Genomic DNA, 23,150 nt, shown 5'->3' on the forward strand with positions numbered 1-23,150 from the left:
TTTTGAACAATATCAGAATTAATATTTGTGTGAGTTGAAGGACTAATTTGCACATATTTTAATGTAATTTTATTACGAAAGCAAAACATCAACATCAACATCAAAACATCAATTTTTAAACGTCTGGAACATCAATATATAGGGAGAGAAGTTTACAAAGGGATTTATGTATCTATATTTAGGATTTGTTTTGATGTCTTGAATTTATCTAATGCTAGAGTTATAGCCTTGACAGTAGGTTGATACACATTTTATGATCCTTAAGTATGTTTGTTCAGAATACGTTGTTAAATCACATTTAATAAACATAATTAGGTTTGTTATTTTTCCTATAGCTAAAAGTTTCCTGAGATCGTAGAATGGATAAAGGTAGGGTGTTAAAATTCAATGACACAACAAAAATATCCCCTTCACCCTGTTACGATGACAGTAAAGAAGCCCTATTCAGAATTTCTACAGAATTAGCACCACTATACATATCCCTTTATTTTATATGATAGGCCCACACAGAAAGACAAGTTTCGTGCACTAGAGTCACCACAAATAATAATCTTTCTATGACATTCACTATCACCGATCTGGCATATAGATTTTTTTATTTCGCTGTACAAGGAAGTAGCATTATCTGTCATATCTGGATGCAGTGCCAGACTTGTATCAGCCTGTAGAGTGAGTGAGGTTGCATTGCATGCCGTCTTTTTACAACGTAGGATGTCATTCATAGCTCTCTCCAATTCACTACTATACCATTCATTGCTTACTTCAAGAGTCTTTATAGAGCAAATCATATCCTGCTGCATCTTCTTTAACTCCTGATTTTCCACACCGTAACTACTGTTAAGTTGCTCAACTTTCAATAGTTTTGATTGGAGTATATTTTCACTTTCCTTCCAAATTGCAATTTGTGAGTGTAGAGAATCAATAACCCTTCATTGCTCACCAATTCTACTCTCTAGCTTCTGGTTTGTCTCAAATGCTTCATCTTGAAAACTTTGAGACTTTTTTTGCTCCCTTTTGTGAAAGTTTTCTTTCACCTTAAGTTTTTTTTCTAGTCGGCAATTTCGCTTTTAAGGTAGGTTTCTCTTAATGAAAATGCATTCTGCATATCGTTCATTTTTTAATCCATGCCTATTAAAGCCCCATTTTGCTGCTCACATTTTTTGGAGCAGAAAATCTTGCGCTCTCCTAGGCTTTTAAAAAAAGCTCTGCGATCTAGGCAGCTTGGATGAAAGACACTATAACAGTTGATGCAAATCGAATTTAAAATTTCTTTATTTTTACAGCATCCAAAAATAATCTCCATAATGGTATAGGTCAGCAATCAAGTTCCTGATCCTTTAATGATGATTCCAGATCCCTGAACTCATTGGCTTGATCGAAAGAAAAGCACACACGGAACGACGAAAAAATTCCGAGTGCTACTCGGTTTATTCGGCTATTCTATTAGATCAAAAATCCGCTCCACTAAGGGCCTCAGTATTTCATATCAGCCCGGAATGTTCAGATAACGAATGGATTTTCACAATACACTTGTGTCTTAAGAGACTTTATTTTAAAAATTTATTAGTGTTTTTAATCCATTGTCGGCAGCTAGGTAAAGTAAATTATGACGAATTTTACCTTGTTATATTAAGAACTTTAAGACACACATTTTGATACCAAATTTAATAATTTAACTGCACTTTAACTTAACAAAAATATATCAACGTTGATTGAATATTTGGGAAGATACGCAACCTTATGGCGTTGATTGAATATTTGGGAAGATACGCAACCTTATGGGCTAAAGCGTGACCGCAAATATGCGTGAAAAATAGATGGCGATTCTCTCCAGTATGCGCGAAAATAATTTCGTCCGTCGCTTCTCATTAGTAATCGGCCGATCATCCCTGAGTTGTGTGGGAGAGTTTTTGCACAGGTTCGTGTTTGCCGTATTGCAATTTGGTAGTTGTTAAAAAATTTTCTTGGATATCATAATCACAAATAGATAGATATATGTAAATGTGTTTAGTTTGCGAGACAATGGCTCCTTTAGGCAAAATTAATCAGTGTGCGTATCGTGAGTGCAGTAAGAAAATGTAAAAACAATGTTCTCAGTTTTTTCAAATTTCCGATTTTAAAACCAGTGTTGCTTAACCAGTGGATAGAAAATATAGGCAATGCGGAAACATAATGTTATGGATGAAAATTTATTAAAAAACAAAGTGGTTTGCGAGAAATATGTTGACAAAATATATATTGCAGTAAGTAATAAGCGAAAGAGACTTTTAAAATCAGCTGTACCAATTTCATGGAAAGGTATTATTTTTGATATTTTACTGTTTCCTTCCAAATTAGTGTTATAAATTTACTGTAAATTATAGAACCGGCCTCTAGAAACACAATTTCTTTGCCTGATACCTCATGTAACGCTCAAAGCCTTGAGAGTTTAGATGCAAAAGTTTCATCAATAAATTGGGAAAATGGTAAGTAAAGAATATTATAATATTACTTAAACTTGACACTTTATTTTTTATAGGCAGATATTTTTTTTAACTGTTGTATTAAAAGTACATGAGTGGGCATATTTTTCATGCTCATTCTCGTGCTCGCATTACTGAAAATATTCCTATTTGCCCTTTTGCATATTTTCAAACCTTACCTATGCCGTATTGCAATTTGGTAGTTGTTAAAAAATTTTCTTGGATATCATAATCACAAATAGATAGATATATGTAAATGTGTTTAGTTTGTGAGACAATGGCTCCTTTAGCCAAAATTAATCAGTGTGCGTATCATGGGTGCAATAATGTAAGAAAATGTAAAAACAATGTTCTCAGTTTTTTAAGATAGAAATATTTTTAATAAAAGCTTTGCTAAATCAAATAATGTATCTTCTCTAATAAACCCATCAGAGAATTTTTCAAATTTATGTCAAAACACAATAAAATCCTTTAATGAACTTTATCATACTCTAAAAGTAAATAATAATATATGCAAGTCAATTAATAAAATATTACTAGATAAAATAAATATAAATAAACCAAACCTATGTCCACAGCATATTGATAAATTTTTGCATTTATTAATTAAGACTTTGATTTATAACAACCTAAAATGGGAATCTCAAAATCTTATTAGAAAATCTTTAAAAAAATCTAATTATAAACCTCACAGAAAATTATCTATTTTATCTACAAAAATCAATCCGAACTCTTAAAGATATTGTCTCTTCATGTCTATGAGAGCCATTTTCTCTTTTTCTTTTTTTTTACTTTAAGAAAATGTTAAATCAATATATTATGTTTATGGTCTTTAGTGTTTTAAGTATTTTCAATAATTGTTTTCATGATGAAATTCATTCATGAAAAAGATAAAAATAAAGCCTAAAAAGCCTTTAAAGTTATTGAGAAACTGGTTATAGTACGAATGGTAGCTTTCCTAATTTAAAAAAATAACATATTAAATGAATGTCGAGTAATGTTTTCATTCCTGGAGAGATTATATTTGAGCTTGAAGAAGGTCACTTTGCTGCAGCGGTATTCTGCTACTTCTCTAAAGACTTTGAGTGTTTCAACCATGGAATACAGCTCGGTAAGCTTTCTAGATATGGGTTTAGGGGAGTTGCTCTAGAATGGTTAAAATTTTGTTTTGTTAGACAGAAAAAAGTTTGTTTGGAATTGGCAGTTTGTCTGAACTTTGTGTAGTAAGCAGGGTTCGTTTCTCGGTCCTATTTTATTTCTATTGTATATAAATGACCTGGCGTCTCTCCAGATAAGAGGATTCTTCACTATTTTTGCAGATGACACCACTTATGGGCAGACAATAATAAAAGCACATTAACAAGAACAATTTCTAAAGATTTATTAATGATTAAACAGTGGTTTGATGCTAATTTGTTGTCTTTAAACATAGATAAGACTAAATTGTTAAGTTGTTATGTTCAGAGCAGTTCATGATTCACAACAAAGAATTGGAAGTGAATAATTTTAACAGATTCTTGGAATTGTTATCGATCATAAACCTAAGTTTTATGGAGATATGTCAGGAGGCAAAAACTGGCTAGACGATGTTATGCTCTTAGAGTGGTTTTAAATGAACTGAGATTGATATCTGCAAAAACGGTCTATTTTTTTTTTTGTTGAACGTTGGAACTTACTTTCATACAAAAATACCTACAGTATGGAATAACATTTTGAAGTTGCATTAGTAAACGGCTTTTTGACTCGATGTTTGTTTTTAAAAAACGAGCCATTAAATATATGTGTCATAAATCTCCCCAGGACATGCAGACCCCTATTTAAAGATACTTTCCTTGTGTTGCTTGTTTATTGTTGAGTCTGCTTGCCTAATATATAAAAAATATAAATTGTATCTTCAAAATAATGGCTCCTTAAAACATTATAATATCAGAAAAGAATACAATATTCCAATGCCCATCCCGAAAAGTGAACTAAGAATTCTCTTATTTACTTGAGCATAAAAATTTTTAATCATTTTCCAAATGTCATAAAAGTCTCTAGAAGTTCTTCTCGCTTTAAAAAGTCCTTAACGAAACTTCTTAAAAGCAAGTATTTTTATAGCATTAAAATTTTTTGAAGATAGTTAGGAATAGGCCAATAGTATATAATTAGTTTTTAGTAAAGATGTAAAGGTTAGAATTTGTGATGTTACTCTAAAAAATTTTTAAGTCGTCTTGCTTTGAAATTGAAAATACATTTTGTGTTTATACTAGTATGTCGAACCCACTATTGTGTATTGTTTTTAAATTATGTGTTAGTAATATGTCGATTAATGTGCCTATTTTATATCATAGAAGTACCATGTCAACAAGTAGGTACCATGTATTAATGAATAAAGTATGTTTTTAATTTTTTGAAATTCGAAATTGTATTTAAAAGAGAGAGAGGTATATAATATTTAATAGGGATTATTCCAACTACTCACTAGAAATTACCTCGTTGAAAAAGTAATTAAAAGGGTTATTCAAAACTGCAAGTGGCCAACATGGCGTCGACAAGAAGAAAAAAAGTTGATTATGACTCTCTAATGTTAACTTGTAAATGAGAGAAAGTGTTTACAACAATGTATAAATGATTTTATTTTATATTTTCAAATAACGCCAGAAAAAAATAAAAAACCATTTTGCCAAATTTCACCTTTTTCCTGAATATTAGGAAGTATTTGGCATTTTTCCAATTTTTAGATTGCATTTATTCAATCATTGCATTTATATTGCGCAACTTTCGCCTAATTAAACCATTTACTGCTCATCCTTACTTTGGACATCCTGTATAATCGCGATGAGACCCTTCATACTGTTAAACAAAATATTTGTTTTTTTTCTTATTTACTTTTTCTAGTTTTAAGAATTAGTAATTAAGTATTTGCCTGTATTGCAAATTAAAATGTGGCCTATTTTCTATATTTTATAGTGTTGTTACACCCTTATTCAAAATCTTTTAAATTTTGCGATTTTATTTTTATATTAATTTCAGTTAAAGATATCTATTTTTCAATATTTTTGTCCAAAAAAAGTGTACTTCACAGATCTCACTACCCTACACAGTTTTTGAGATATTGGCTGGTTTCACAAACCCGTATTGTCAAAAATCACATTACGGGCTACTTTTTGCCAAAAATTATTGACTCTAAAAAACTATAGTACCGTATATATATATTAAATCTTTAATTATTGAAGTTACTCTTTATATTTACGTGAAACCTACCTATATCATCACCTTTAATATTTTTATTAATTTTCTAATTAATAAATAAAAGCTTATTGAATTTATGTTCTGTTTTTATTTATTTATTTTTGTCTCAAAAAAGGATTTTGGTAAGTAATTATTTGTTAATAAAATTTAAGTTGTAAGAGATAGCACCTTCCAATACATTACTTGACCACCACATTTATCTAGTTATTTATGCGAGATCACAGCGCATTTAAATATCGGCAATAACAAAATAAATAAAAGCGCTGTTATCATCATCGCCCTTGTCTTAAAAAAAAAATGGCTTAAAATAAAAAAAAGCTTAAAAAACTTAAAATGTGGCATATTTTCTATTTCTATTAACATCCTCACTCACAACCCCTTACTTTACAGATCTCACTACGCTGCACAATTTTTCAGATATTGAATCACATGACAAAATGGGTTACTTTTTACAAAAAATTATTGATCAAGGAGTTATATTACCATCGGTATTAAGTCTTATGAATTATTTCAATTATTCTTTATAATATTTACGTGAAACCTACTTATATCTTAAAATTTGTTCCACATATTTTTTGTATATTAGTTTTTAGTTAATTAAGTGCAACGGGCTCTTTATTTAAAAACTTGACCCTCTTGAACACAAAATGGAGGAAACATAATGTTTGTTGGATTTATAACTTGTATTAAACTTTGTTGGTAATTTTGTAAAAATAGCTTTTTATATATATTTTTGTATTAATTTTTGTCTCAAAAACATATTTTGGTAAGTAATTATTTGTTTTTAAAATGTAACTTTTAAGAAATTTCAATATGCCTCCACCCTTAAGTATATCACTTATCACTTGACCACCACATAAATGACACTGTGCTGTATGTTCAAAAAAAATAATAAAAACATAGTTGGCAGCATCATCCCATATCTTAAAAAAATATCCAACACGGCCGCGTAACCGAAGATTCCAGCGTCGTTGAAAACCTGACTCAAAGAAGCCAAAAGCCAAGTCCACGCAGCTAAAATAAATCGTTCCTAGATTTGACGCTTCGCGGCAGCACCACACGGTGCACGAAACTGAGCGGCAATCCGATAGTCGACTGGGTACACTTTTTAACACAGGATTGCGTATCTTCCCAAATATTCAATCAACGATATCCAGATAGACAGAACGGTTATTATCGAGACAACTGAACGAACCTAATTCATTATTTCGATATTTATGTTTAGTGATTTTCTCCGATTCTATGATAGCTAAAACCGATTCGTTTTGACATACGGATACCTCGCAATATTTCTAACAACTTTTATTTTAAACAAAAAGTTGTCAGAGTTACAGTTCATTTAGAAAAAAATAAAGTTCGTTTTTTCGAAACATTTCGTGGGGATTTTTTTACTGGAAATGGTCAGTTTAGGGCTTACATTAAAATTTGTCAATAATCATTTTAAGAAAAAAAAAATAGTACCATGGATAAAAACTAGTTTTCTTTTGTTTTTTTCCCACATTTTTACTAATAGGCTTCTATATCTCCGATTCAATTCGTTGATGGTTTTTTTCTCCAATTCTCCTCCTGTCAATTCTTTTCATATTTTATTACTACTGGCTTTCAAAAATAAATCTAAAAAATGAAAAAAATCGACGAAAAAACTCGGTTGTCTGTCTATCCCCATACATGAATTCTTATGGGACTTAATCTTTCCCTTTATATTGTGGCACTTGTATAAATCGTGAAAAATTTTCTCATAAAGCTTTTTTACTATTTTTCAAGAGTCTTTAACCAGAAACAAGAAATTTTGAATTCAAAACATGTTTTGAAAAAATTCTCATTTTGGTGCCTGATTTTGCTTCAAAATCGAAAAATGCAAAGAAATAGGTTTTCTGTTTATTTTAGACTCATATCCATAATAACCTTTCTTAAAGGTATTCTAAAGTAGTACAGTTTTGGATTTCTCCTTGTCAGTTTCTAGTTTAAAAAAAATAATTAAAGATATGTTGCTTCTAAACACCTGAGGTATATCTCGCTGAACTCAGTTTATGTTATTTTTCTCTCTATCTATCTGTCTCTTTTACACTTTAAATTCTCTCTTCTATTTTTTGCTCTTCTCTGTGTTCGACCATTCTCATTATACCATTCTGTGATTATAAATCCATTTTTTAATTTAACCCTGCTCTTATTATAAGATTTTATAAAAATAGTAATACTCGTAGTTTCCATAATAATTTTTCTCAAACTTTTTAAGCTCTAGCAGCTGCTTCATCCGAAGCAAGCTGATGTAGCCTTTTATTTCATTATAGATTGTATGTAAGGTGAAATGTAGTATTGTAATATTTTGATATGAAATAAACCGTTTAATATTATTATTATTATAAAATGTATTTTCAACTAAATATATTAGTAATATTAGTAATGTATTAGTATAATAAGTATTTAGAATTAAAAGCTCTTACCTTGAATAGAGGCATTTCCTTAATATCAAAATAAATTGATCCCTTAAAGTGGCTGATACTTTTGTGAGGGGAGTCAATGCGTCAAGTAAATTAATTGCCACAGAACTAGGGATTTGCATTATGTTTTCCATCATTTCGGTAACGCAGATCTGGTTCTCTATCATTAACAAAGGCGACGATTTCGAAAGGTAATATAAACATTCTAAAAAAATATAATTAATAAAGATATTACTATAATAAGTTTCAAAAAGTTTAGTAATATATAGGGTGTAAATAAATAGATGCGAAAAAATTCAGGAGCTGATTCTTGAGTAAATTTTAAGAAAAAAACTTTATATGAACGTATGTTTTAAAAGGCGTAACTTTTGAGATACCGAAAGGTAAAGATTGAAGAAAACTATATGTTTTTTTAGAATACCTGTAAAACCTCTTATATTTTAATAAAATTTGGTATGCATTTTCTATGCATCAAAAGGCATTTTCTGAAGCTTGGTACGCCACTTTTTTTTTAATTTTTTTGTTTGTTTTTGTAATTCTCATTTATTTCTGATCAAATTTGATCTCTTGACTTTCTTTTGTCCGAGGTTGCGTATTCGATTAAAAAAATTATGTATTACGAGTTTATTATTAATGTTTAGATGTGATTGTAATTTTTGATTAAAAAGAAATTAAATAATTATAAAACATGTTGAAAATGACCACCCTCTGCCATTATGCAAAAGTCTATACATCGCCGCATTTGTCTAATCCGATAAAAAATTTCGAGAGAATTTTGAATTACGGCACATGAATTAATGATTCGATTTCTCAAGTCAACAATATCCAGTACCGGAATGTACCAAATTTACAACACCAAGTACTGTACACCAAAGTTTTTAAATTACCCCATGTAGTAAAATCTAGTGGATTTATATCTGGTGACCGAGGTGGCCAAAACTAAGGACCGCCTTGGCCTATCCAACGATTTGCATATGTTTGGTCTCAATAACGACGTGCGAATAAACTAAAATGGGCAGGAGCCCCATCGTGCATAAACCACATTACTCTTCTAACATCTAGGGGCACCACCTCAAGAAGTCCTGCAACGAGAGAAAACGAGTGTATGTTTCCCCATTCAATCAATCTCTGTGGTAGAAAATGTGGGCCAATAAGGTGGTCTCCAATGATTCCAACCCATACATTTAAAGAAAATTGTTGTTGGTGATGAGCTTCAACTATGGCAAGAACTGACAATCAATCAATAATCATCAGCAGATATTTAACAGGTTAATACAGATTAATACATTATTTGAGAGTTTAGGTAAAATACAAAAAAAAGTTAAAAGGTTAAGTAAACAGTGGTGTACCATATTTTTCATAAAAAATATTTACTTTAAACCTTGCACGAACGTCACTGAGAAAAATAAAAAAATCATCAGTGAGCCTCAGAAAAAGCCTTTTGATGCATAGAAAATACATACCAAATATTACTACAGGGGTTAAACAAAAATATCTACAGGGGTTTCACAAGTATTGTAAAAAAACATATTTTTTTCTTCAATCTTTATCACCCGGTATCTTAAAAGTTACGTCTTTTAAAACATACATTCATATAAAGTTCTTTTCTTAAAATTTACCCAAGCCTCTCAATTTTTCCGCATCTATTTATTTACACCCTGTATACTGCACATTAAAAAAATTACTCATGAAATGAATTTGTGCAGGGTAGTTTAGTTTAGTAGTGAAAATCGTATAATTTCAATTTACGCCTAAAAAAATGCAATAAACCCGAAAAATTAGTTTGCAACAATAAAATTTGCAATAATTATTAATTAACGAATGTTATACTCTTATGCCTAGTATGGCCTATACAGTGTGTCCAAGATAAAGATGTCTATCATGGGGATCTCGGCAGTTATAGGAGATACGAGGCTGATTAAATTAGAGAAAAGTTGCGCTTTTTAGAGCCTAACAATACGCCGTTTAGAAAGTTTTAACATTTTGAGTAGTTCCGAAGACATTCGAGAAAAACCGAAATTTGCCGATTTCGTTTTTATTTTTTTCTGGCGTTATTTAAAAAGATATGGAAAAACAAAAGACACTTTCTCATGGCCACTTTTTAAGCTCTAAAAAATAACATTGCGAGATTTTTCGTACGACGTTTCGTTTCGAAGAAACCATCATCAACTTCATTTTTTTATATGGCGCGTCAAAAAAGTACACCCTGTATAAAATAGCACATTTTTTTTACGAATACAACGATGTATGACACAATATGTTTCTACAATATTTAAATTATTAAAAATGATTTTTTATTAAATTCCGATAGTTTTGATGTAGTAGGCTGTGAAATAGTGACGTTGAGAAAATGTCAAAATTAAATAAAAATTAAATGTCAAAGTAGTTTTTATTATAACCATTATTTTTTATTTTTTTTTATCTTAAGTGAAGTAAATAGTTTTAATTATTTGATAAATTTAGTTGACATTGTGTTTTTGAACTCTGATTTTGCGTCTTGTTGCTAGTTTTTTTTTGGTACAAAATGGAAGACGCTTTTTTACCTGAGGAAAAGTTTGATATGTTGAAATGTTATATCCTATGCTGCAGCAACGCCGTTGAAGCTGGTCGTATGTATTTAAATAACTATCCAGACAGGAAACAACCTGGTACAAAAATTTTCGGACGATTGGTTTTTAATCTTAAGCAGTATGGTGCGTTTAAGAAGCCAGTATTGTCAAGAAATAAGCCCTGCAATGAAGAAAAAGAAAATAATGAGGTATTAGCTGTAACCGAAAATCCGGAAAATATCTGTTAGAAAAATTGTAAATACCACTGGAATACCAAAATCTACTGCCCATTTTCTGTTTCCTCCCGTTTAAAATCAGAATCTTTCAAGGTCTCAGACCTGGTGACGAAGAAAGGCGCAGAACATTTTGTGAATTGTACACCAGGAAGTATCAGGAGGATGAAACATTTCCCTATAGGATTATCTGGTCCGACGAGAGCATGGTTAGAAATAATGGAATTTTTAACCGGAAGAACACCCATTATTGGTTAAGAGATAATCCCCGAGTACACCAAATGGCTAGACATCAGCACCGTTTCGGTTTTAATATGTGGGTTGGCATTTTTGGAACAGTTTTAATAGCGCCCTTTTTTTACAACAATTCCCTTACCTCGAAGCGGTATCGCAACTTATTGGAACGCGATTTAGAAGAATCCTTGGACAACTTACCGCTTGCCAAGGTTAGAAACTGTTGCTTTCAGCAGGATGGTACGTCCGCACACAATGCCCTAATCGTGCGAGAGTGTCTATCATAGAAACTATGTCTATGATAGAAACACATTCAACAGTTCCGTGGCCTCGTTCCCCAGACATAACTCCGCTCGACTTTTTTTCTCTGGGGCTATTGCAAAAATTATGTTTACAGTAGTGTTTTTGAATCTGAGGATCAGCTGAGGAGAATAGTTCTTAAAGCATTTGAGAACATTACACCTGATATGTTAAGAAGTGTTTTAAACTCGACCGTTAAAAGATGTTATCTGTGTTTGGAGAATAATGGTAATTTGTTTAAATTACCATTATTTAATTAAAAGAAAAAAACAATAAATAAAATAATTTATTACTATAGGACGGCATACACGATACTGTTTATCGGAAGGCAGGCCTTTCAGTTTACAATCTGGAAGGCTAAATCTGTACCTCCGGCTAAAGCATACACATTACTTTCTATCCAACGGCTTTGTTCAGTTTTTTAAAAACGTTCTTAGCGGGAACTAGACATGATTTCGGACAACGATCTTACGTTAATAGGGCTGGCAATTGCTTTGTTACCGAAAGAACATACAAAGAAAAAACGCAAGCGTTCTAAATGGCCAAACAGGGGTTAATAAATTGACACGTTACTTCCCACACTTATCTCATAAATGAATTATGACTGGAATCTGATGATTACAGAAACTATCTTCTAATTCCTATACGGAATTGCTAGAACTTGTAACCCCATTAATTCAAAAGGAAGATACTTTGACAAGGTTAGCTATAAATCCTCATGAACGATTAAGTACTACTTTGAGGTACTTAGCGACAAAGATAAACTATGAAGACTTAAAATTCACAGCCCGTATCTCTGCTCAATGTCTGGGGAGAATGATTCCTGAAATGTGCCAGGCAATAATTGAGGTTCTTAAACATAGATATTATAAGGTAAGCTACGTTGTAATAATTTTTATTTTACATAATAAGTACATAATTTACTTCACAAAAAAACTTATGGTACAAAACTATTGTAATAACCACATGTTGTGGGAGTTTGGCAAGTTGATGGTTGATTGTCATAATCTGTTGTCATTGTATTAAATTGTATGGCTATAGGTATTGAACTGAAGTACTACTTGTTTGCGAGTCAGTCACAATTCTTGAGTGTGCTGTTAGTTGCCCGCACTTTGCATTGAATAAGGCGTCATTTATTATTTTTTGGCAATATGTTGCCATCATTGGCGGCAATGCGTCCAGCTCTTGACATAATTCGAATATTTTTTTTGGTTTTGCAATTTTTCCGCAACTAATTTTAGCACTGTCTGTTATTGGTCTGGTTCATTTGGTTTTTGTTTTTTGCTAGATCTTATGGATGTACGTTTTCGAGTAGATGAAAGTGATGATGTGCTTGGACTTAAAATATTTTCTGAAGATTCGTCATATTGGCATCCTTCATCCTGTGACACGTTTTCGGCTCTTGCCAATTCATTTGCTGCTGGTGATTGCATTTTCTTGTGCTTCTTCATAAAAAAATATATTACTTAAGTATTAACGTTCTCTTATAATAAAATAACACTTTATTTTTTTTTATTACAGTTTCCAAATTTAGAATCAGAATGGGAGCAGATTGGACTCGACTTTAAAAACAAATGGCAGTTTCCAAATTGCCTCGATGCCGTTGACGGCAAACATATAAGAATAAGACCACCTCCAGGCAGCGGAGCATACTACTACAACTATAAACAGTTTCACAGTATTGTATTAATGGCAATTGCAAATAGTAATTACTTATTAATATTGTTTGATGTCGGTACAAACCGACGAGTATCTAACGGAGGGGTGATAAATAACACATCTTTTTACAAGGAATTAGTAAAGGGTGCTTTGCAATTGCCTGCAATTAATCAACGTAATAATTTACCTTATGTATTCATAGGAGATGAAGCTTTTGCGCTTAGAAAAGATTTTTTAAAACCTTATAGCGAAAAAGAACTGAACACTGACCGTTCATACTTTAACAAACATTTAAGTAGAGCTAGACGAATTATTGAGAATGCGTTTGGAATCCTTGCAAATCGATTTCGTATATATCATACCGAAATAAGAATATCTGTCGAAAATATAGAAACTGTGGTAATGGCTACATGCGTATTGCATAATTATTTACGAAATAAGAATCCATGCCAGTACACGAACATATCTACGGATGAAGAAGCTATCTTGGCAGATCAACAGATACTATCATCGTTACAAAAAGGACATGGAAGTAGACGTTGTCCTCAAGACGCAAAACAAGTGCGTGAATTATTTCTTGAATATTTTAAAAAGAATTAGTTGCGAAAAATTGAATTTATTTTGTCATTTTAAAATAAACTGCTCGCCATAATAGGAGGGACACCGGCATTTTTTGATGATCTTCAATAGAGTGCAATACATAATAGAAAAGGTATTGGAAAGCACTTTTTAAAAATGCAAGAATAAAATATGGCGTCCGTAAGAAAAAACAAAGTTGATGACCATCATCAACTTTGCCAAAAAACGAAACGTCGTAATAAAAATCTAAAAACACCACCATGTAGCACGGAAAAAGTGGCAATGCAAAAGTGCAAATTATTTTTAAATCGGATAAAAAATAAGCTCAGTAAAAATTAAAATTGATTTTTCAAAATGTCGTTTTTTTTTGTCGATTATTTTCAGAACTGCTAGGAATTTTCAATTTTTTTTAATGGCATATTATTAGGCGCAAAAATGCGCAACTTTGTCCTAATTTGGTCCATCTTCATATCTCCTATAGCAACCGAGATCTCAATGCTGAGAGTCGAATTTGAAACACCCTGTATATGTAGGTGGTTGAAAATCATCAAAAAAATGCAGCTGTCCCTTTTATTATGACGAGCAGTTTAACAAAAAAATATCATGTAAAAAGTTTGTTTTCTGAAATTGAATCCAATGCTCAAGACCAATAAAAAATCAAATTTATAAAATAAAAAATTACCTCACTATCATTGCTGTTATTCATTTCCATATCGTCCATATTGGATTTGCTTTTTATAGGTGTTTCATGGTCATAAAGAAAGTCTAAAAGATAAAAGTACCATAATGATGTTTCATAAACCTCTCCACTGGAACCACTTCTTTGGCTGTCTTTAATTTTTTTTAATTCTTTGCGGTACGAACTGCGCATATTATTTATTTTCTTTACCACATCTTGTGTTGCTGCTAGATCTACTGCTTTTAATTTTTCTACCATTTTATTTTAAGCAGCTAACTTCAAAGGTTTGTTCAAATATTGCTTGCTTTTTATATCGTATAAACCGGGCAATGATCTATAAAGTTCCAATGAATTCGGTAATAAATTCGTGAGACCACGTTCTCATATCGGCCATTTTTATGAGCACAAGAAATTTAATAAGAAACTTAAATCACAGAGTAACAAGTAAACTAAATATCGAAAAAGTTCTGCTAACTCTTGGCCTGTACTCACAACTAATTCATACACGTTCCGGCTTGTCAACGAAAAGCAAAACCGGAAGATAAATTTTCAACACTGGACAGATTTTCAGTAGACCGAGAGTTCAGGCGGGACAGTCGACAGTCTATCAGATAGACTTTCGACGGTCCCGGTTCAGGCTTCGCCTTCCAGCTAATATCGCCACTAACAGTACGGGTACGCACAGAGTGAAAGCGGGTTTCCTGCTCACCGGTAACCAGCGCCAATCGGCGCTGGTTTCTCGCGCCGGGACTGTTCATAGTAAAAACGAGACAAAGCAGAAAATCTGCCAGTGCGTCTATGTACTTATAACAAAAATGTCGTTCTCGTCGTCCTCTGATGAAGATCTGATTATTTTGGAATCTGTATCGACAAAAATAAAAAGAAAACAAATTGGTATACATTCTATTAACCTCGAAAGAAGAGTTTATGGAGAATACCATCATTTATAAAAAGAATTAAAGGATGATAATGAAAGATTCTTTCAGTACGTTAGAATGAGCCACGAAACTTTTAATTACATTTTAAAAAAGGTGGAAAATCGTTTATCAAAAGATTGGTGTAATCTACATAAGCAGCCTATCCTTCCAGAAGAAAAATTGGTTATTACTTTGAGGTAAGTAGCTTTTTTGCCATTAATAATTCACGTGAATGAAAGACTTAATTTTTTAAAAACAGCTTTTATTATGTAGGTATTGATAATTTACATTTTTCTTTTTAAATGAATTCACTTCCACTGAAACTTAAGAAGTTATTCGGAGAGGAAAACGTTAAATTTGTAGCACTCGGGTCCGATGAATTTGGTTGTTGGCTTTTAGTAAGTGAATCAGAAAAATCAGTCTGCTTTTGGTAGGTAGGTGGTTTTGATGAGTGGAAAAATGCGTAGTTTAATCGTTCATTATATAGCTAGGAGAAGGCTGAGAAGAATAGGATAACGTAGATGATGAGATGAAGGAGAGTTTAATTGATATGAAAATTGATCTACCAATTCCTGAACACGACATCGAAAAGACAAAATTTTGTTTTGAGGTATTTTTTTTACATGAGGTAACAAACTTTTGAAAAAGAATAGATGGTCGTCATCTTGATCTCTGGAGCAGCTTCGCTTAGATTTACTTTCCAGATATTCTACTTTGCGTCGTCTTATATCTAGCATAGATGCATTAAATGTCTAGGTGGCTCCACGTTTCTTTTGTCTCATAACAGGAGTCTGAATTGAAGATGTTGGGCTCGAACTACATAGTGTGATGTCATTTTCTGTGACATTTATCTGGTCAATTTTTGTTACTTGAGAAGCCTCTACATTCCCGCTATTTTCCTCACATTCAACGGGAGACTTGGGTTCTTCTGACGACGTTTCTTGGGTGGACTTAATGGTGCTGGGTAGATTTCCTATCATTGTTCTAGGCTTAACAATATCTTTTAGGAACAGTAGTTGCTTAAAAAAGGCCATTTTAATGTCGGTGTATCTTCTGCCGCATCACCAGATCTTGGTGTAGGAAATTTTCCCAATTCGACCGAAAACTGGTCCCGCAGATACTTTCACTGCTTTCGCACCTTGGCCTCTGAAAGAAAAACCTACTTTTACTTTGAAACTCGTCCTCGAGATACTTAAGAGCATTAATCACCCTAGTAATTCTTATTGTTTAAATATTTGCTTTATTTAAAGAGATATTTCAGTGCGGTTTTCACTAATGGTATTCTTATGCCTATAAGAAGCCCGCTACGAACGCCTTTTTTATAATTTTTATTTAATAGATTTTTTTTTCTTTATTAAAAAAAAAACATAAAAAAATCTCTTCGTAGCGGAGAAGAAAACCCATTTTTAGGAAACTAATTCAAATGGTTAAACACAAAATTTAAATAAATAAAGCGTCAATCTTAACAATACAAAAATGATAAAATTCTTAAAATTTCATAATATCTTGCACTATATGCCAACATCGCAAACGCGATGGAAAGAATTCGTATCGGGAATCGGTTTGTTGTATGCTATGTTGCCATTTAGTGACGAACGCTGTGAATGTGTTAAAATCCGATCACGTGCTGATTATGCCTCTTAAGAGTATATTTTTGTTACAGATATCTGGCAACTGGATCATCCTTTAGACAAATCTCGTTTGCATTTGGAATTGGCGCATCCACTGCAGGTGAAATAGTTAAAGAAACAGTTTCTGCAATATGGGATGAGTTAAAAGATATTCACATGGATATTCCGTAAAAACAAGATTTTCGAAGAATATCAGATGAATTTAATAACATTTGGAATTTCCCCCACTGCATCGGCGCCATCGACGGAAAGCATATTGGAATTGTTTGTCCCAAAAATTCGGGATCCATGTTTTATAACTACAAGCATTATTTTTCTGTAGTTTTACAAGCAGTTGCAGATGCGAATTATAAATTTATTACTGTGGAGATTGGCGGCTACGGTAAACAGAGTGACGGAGGTACTTTTCAAGCCTCCGAGCTATACAATTTGCTAAAAAATAATCTATTTAATATTCCCGAACCATCTTATTTACCTAAAGCAACGATGAAGGCACCTTTCGTATTAATTAATGACGAAGCGTATCTACTTCTGCCTTTTCTTTTAAAACCTTTTGGTGGGAAAAATCTTAGTATTCAACAAGAATGTTTTAATAAACGGTTATCTCGAGCTAAAAAGTACATAGAGTGCACTTTTGGAATAATTACAGCTAAATGGCGCATTCTTTCAAAATGCATTGAAACCAACATCGAGACTGCAGACAATATTATTAAATGTATATGCTTTTTACATAACACCATTATTGATAAGGAAGGATTTCAAAGGCATCTTAGTGGTGTATCAGTGGAATACTCAAACAGAAATACAGAAAGACAAATGAAAGGAAGGCCTCTAAATGAAGCGAAAACCATTCGAGATATATTTGTAAATTATTTTTCTTAAAATCCGTTGACATATAATATGCAATAACAACAATGACATTTATTTTATTTTCCGTTATTACAATAATAAACATTTTAATACTTACCATCTTCTTTCATTTCTAAGCCTATTTCTCTCCAATATTTGTCACATTTCGATTACTATGAATTTGTTCCGCTTGTCCCATATATGGGTTCTCTGAAACACAGACGCTATAAGAAGTTCTTTATCCAATAAAAATAGGCCCAAATTATTTACAACTCGCGCGACCAAAAGCAGAAATAAAACTAATTTTAATTCCGACAAAAACGTGTAAGCAGTTTGTCAACGCCGACTTGTTTTAACCTGCTTTGACTCTGTTCGCGCCAATTTAAAAACACGGGATAAATGTCGAAAGCGATAAGCGCGATTCGGCGCCGATAACCGCTTGCGAGAAACCTGCTTTCACTCTGTTCGCACACTACGACTTGCCTTCCGGTTTGTAAACTGAAAGGCCTGCCTTCCGGTAAACAGTATCGTTTATGCCGTCCTTATGATTTAAATTAGTATTTTTGGGTTTCTAGTAGGTAGTTTTTTAATTTGATAATGTGTTTCATTCTTTAAAATAACCTAGCTACGTGACGGTATATGAATAATGTTTTTAAGTTGTCAATAAGGTGAATTTTATTTAGTATTTTAAAATATGAGTAATAGCAGCCTACTACACCATACTCAGCGTCATCATTTCACCGCTTACTACAGCAAAACCATCGGAATTTAATAAAAAAATTTTAAAACATTTAAATATTGTGGGAACATATTGTGTCATACGATTATAACACATCGTTATAATCGTAATAAAATATGCTATTTTATACAGGGTGTACTTTTTTACGCGCCATATAAAAAAAGTTAGTTGATGATGGTTTCTTCGAAACGAAACGTCGTACGAAAAATCAAAAAACTAACTCGCAATGTTATTTTTTAGAGCTTAAAAAGTGGCCATGAGAAAGTGTCTTTTGTTTTTTCATACCTTTTTAAATAACGCCAGAAAAAAATAAAAAGGAAATCGGCAAATTTCGGTTTTTCTCGAATATCTCTGGAACTACTCAAAATTTTTAAACTTTCTAAACGGCGTATTGTTAGGCTCTAAAATGCGCAACTTTTCTCTAATTTAATCAACCTCTTATCTTCTATAGCTGCCGAGATCCCCATGATAGACATCCTTATCTTGGACACACTGTATAAGGTAGATTTTTAAAACGGCTTTTCAAGTCCTTTCAGTCATACATACTTTTTTTTGTACTTTTTCTTGTAAATCACGAATTTATAGTCTATACGAACGTAGGAAGTATATTTAGTTTATTATTACTAAATTAAGTTGCAAGATTACTATTTTTTGTAAATAAAATGTCCAATTTTCGAAAAAAAGTATATTTCTATTTTTTCGTGAAATACAACAGTTCACCGTAAAAGTGAAAAATAGAAAATACAGAAAAACATTTTGTTACTTACTGCATGCGGATTTCACTTTTTGGGCACTTATTTATTTATATAAATGTTGGTAATTGAAAAAAAAAGGTTTATTTAAAATTGATTGCTATACAAAACATTATAATTAAAATATCGTTATTTAAACAGTATAGAAGATTCATTTGTCTTTAAAAAATATTTATTGTTCCTTTTTAAAAACCTTAAAATCACTTCTATTTATCAAATACAAAAATTACATTAATCTTGGGCTTTGTCTTGAAGTTTCATTCTCATCAATTCAATCTCATCGTTTTTATCTGAGAAGGGTTTGGGTTAAAAACGATTAATTTTTCGATTTATTCTGTATCCCTCATTCATTTTCTTCGTTTTCCCTGTCCAACGTAATACTTGGCAGTTCAAACTCAAATACACTATCTTCATGATCACTAGTATCGTCTGTGGTCTCTGGCATATTACAGCAAAAGTAATGAACAGGACACTGAAGCCTCAGCTGAGAGCGCCCCCGAGAGTCGAGGAATGTACTAACCGGAAGCGAAAATAGATTTGTGACGTCATAACAGCGGGAAGTTTGAAATCTAGATTTGGCACCAACTTTGAATAATCTGCATATTAAAAACAAGTTCTTTGTATATCACTTTTTCTATTTGCATGCCGTAATTTCTGAAAGATCCATTTATTTCTCACTAGATACTCGCTCTGTCTTTCAGAAATTAAACAAAAAAATATTCACAAAATGTATTACTATATTATGAAAAAAGAGTATAGCAAAAAATTCACATGTTATATAATCAAAATGAACAGTTATATACGCTTGTTAAAACAATTAAAATGTCAAAAATCATCCAAATTCCACAATGTATAAACTTATAACTTAATTTAATCAGGAACTTTGTTGTATGAAGAACAAAGTTTCTGAAATGTAAAGTTTGTAAAGTAGAATGTCTACAAGGTGTTAAGAAAAGTTATAGAAAACGTATAAATGTCAATAAAAATGTGATAAAATCAGCAATAATAATTACAAGGAATTACCACATTTCGCAACTGCAAACAACCAGTTTTCTATGCTTTATATTACAGGCTTGAACATGAATATCGAGTACGTTAGTTGCTACATAATTTCCCAGTATTTCTATGCAACAACGTCAAATGTTTGCATTTCATGAAAAAAAAGACAAGTATACTTAGTTAGTTTTTTTAGAACATTGAAAGATGTACAGAAAAGTAGTCATTGTCATAAAATGCATTTTAAACAACTTATTTGCAACTTATTTTAGTAATAATAAATTAAATATATCTCGTATGGACTGTAAATTAAAAAGCATGTACGATTGAACGTACATATGAATAGCCCATTCAAAATCTATTATACAGTGCTTTCATTAGCACGTCAACATTCAACACGTCAAATTAGATATACAGGGGGACGTTTAATTATGCATTTACTGAAGTTCTGTCAATCACCTCCTCACCTCCAGCTAACCTCACTTTAATATGTCAAATGGGAACCCCCATCGTGTGATACATCATAGTAAGCAGCGTAAAATTTTCTATTTAACGGTACCAAAAAAAGAATGAAATCGGCAAATGTGTAAGCAAATAGTTAGCGAAAATGTCTAGAAATTTTATTTACGCCAAACTTTTGTATTTTAAATAAGTACTATTAGTGTGGTACCTACATCATTTTAAAATTCTTACATTTTTTATAATAGGTCATCAAAAAAAAATACAAGCAATTTAGAAGTTAAAATGTGTGGTAACAAACAGTACATTTAGTTCAAGCAAATTATTCTGCAGTTTAGCGGCTTTTGTTAAAACTAACGAAAAATGGTCGGGTTTTTTGCAAAATGGGTGGATTTGGATATATATTTTTCACTAAGAGTGGCGGAAAGCCAAATTTTATCACAAAGGGGGTGTTATCGCACACTAAATCACTCACTATGGGACATGAATAGAATAACGTCATTAGAATAACCCTGTATTGGATTAGTTTTGACAACAAATAGGTTACAACTAAGGTGAGGTTAGGTGTGGTGTTGCCAGTTCTGTCGTCTACTGCGTTTTGTCACTCTGCAGCTTCAGCCTTGTCCCCAGTGTGGCTGACTCATGAGTGCCTTCTCTAAAGTGGCGAATTTACTCTATATTTTTTAGTCACGTGAAATGTTAGGTATTATGCGTAAAATAAATTCACAAAAACTGTTTTTACCTTTTCTTGGTGGGCTGTCGACTCTGGGAGTATGTGTGCAGTGTTTTGGTTTGTTCCGTTTCTCTATCACCGCGAGGGGAACATAAGGTGCTGCGCACAGACCATAGATATACCCAACCCAACCCAACCCAACTCAATCCAACCCAACCCAGCTCAACGCAACCCAACCCAACCCAACCCAAACCAAACCAAACCAAACCAAACCAAACCAAACCAAACCAAACCAACCCAACCCAACCCAACCCAACCCAACCCAACTCAACCCAACCCAACCCAACCCAAACCAAACCAACCTCACAACGGGGAGCTTACGCTCCCCGTTGGGAGGTTCATTAACACCCAAGAGTTCATCAACACCCAACGGGGAGCGTAAGCTTGATTGATTGAATCTTACCGGAATCTTACCTTATGGAATTTTACGCCATTGATGGAATGGGATGGGATTCAAATACAGAGTGAATTCTCCACTTTAGAGAAAGCCAGACTGGAGACAAGGCTTTAGCTGCAGAGTGACAAAATGCAACAAAACTGGCAACACCACACCTAACCTCAACTCAGTTGTCACCTATTTGTTGACAAAACTAATGGTATACAAGGTTAATCTAATGATTAATCGCGTCCTATAGTGAGTGATTTAGTGCGTGATAACACCCTCTTCGTGATAAAATTTGGCTTTCCGCCACTCTTAGTGAAAAATATATATCGAAGTCTACCTACTTTGCAAAAAACCCGACCATTTTTCGTTAGTTTTGACAAAAGCCGCTAAATTGCAGAATTACCATTTTTTTAAGTAAAGAATGTGTACCGTTATTTGCGAGAAAAAAGAGTGTCTTCAAATTTTTTGCAAAAATCTTTGCAGTCTTATAACTTTGTATGTGTATTTATTTCACTTATATTTTTTGCGAAACCTACCTAATAGGTACAAAAAAACACTGCAATACCTTACATTTTTAAGGCGTTTAAAAAGCAGGCGATTTATTATTGTTAAAACTGTCAGTTTGACGCGTGCAATTTTTCAATTTTAGTTAAAGAGTGAGTTAATAAAATGGTGTATGCGCTAGCCGAAAGAATAGAAATAATTTTCCTTTATAGAGCTCAAGATCGGTGTGCTCGCAGAACCGCAAGAGCATTTAATGAAAGGTATCAAGATAAAAACGTGAGCCATAAATACGTATTAGAATTGATACGAAAATTTGAAGAGACGGGATCGATTTGCAATAAGAAAAAATATGAAAATAGAGTTGTCGATGAAGCATGCCAAGTTGAAGTACCAGGACAATTTGCTATGGATCCAACTTTGTCTATATCAAAGGCCGCAAAACTAACAAATATTTCTACTGGTTCCGTAAATAAAGTTTAAAAAAAAATAAGTTCTTTCCTTATAAAATTCATATTCTTCATAAACTCGGAGAAGATGATTTTGATAGGAGAATTCAATTTTTTGAAGTGACGTGCCAGCGAATTGACGACGATCCCCATTTATTGAAGAACATTTGCTTCAGTGACGAATCGACCTTTTTTTTAAACTGATCTGGTGAACAGACATAACTGTAGATACTGGGATAATAAAAATCCGCATGTTTTTCGGGAAGGCCATACCCAATATCCCCAAAAAATTATTGTTTGTGCAGGAATTTATGGGAATAAAATAATCGGGCCATTTTTTTTGGAAGAAAATTTGACTGGCGAAATTTA

General features: G+C 32.4%; 1 protein-coding gene across 1 annotated transcript in view; it reads right to left on the reverse strand.

Moving 5' to 3' along the window:
• Positions 1-23,150, reverse strand: part of LOC126746070 (Fanconi anemia group I protein) — a 238,121-nt gene that overhangs the window by 142,602 nt on the left and 72,369 nt on the right. Inside the window, exon 7 of the mRNA XM_050454171.1 lies at positions 8,141-8,342. Within this exon, the coding sequence (XP_050310128.1) occupies positions 8,141-8,342 (202 nt within the window). The remainder of the gene's footprint in view (positions 1-8,140; positions 8,343-23,150) is intronic.

This window comes from Anthonomus grandis, chromosome 17 (assembly GCF_022605725.1).
Source record: "Anthonomus grandis grandis chromosome 17, icAntGran1.3, whole genome shotgun sequence".
NCBI lineage: Eukaryota > Metazoa > Arthropoda > Insecta > Coleoptera > Curculionidae > Anthonomus > Anthonomus grandis.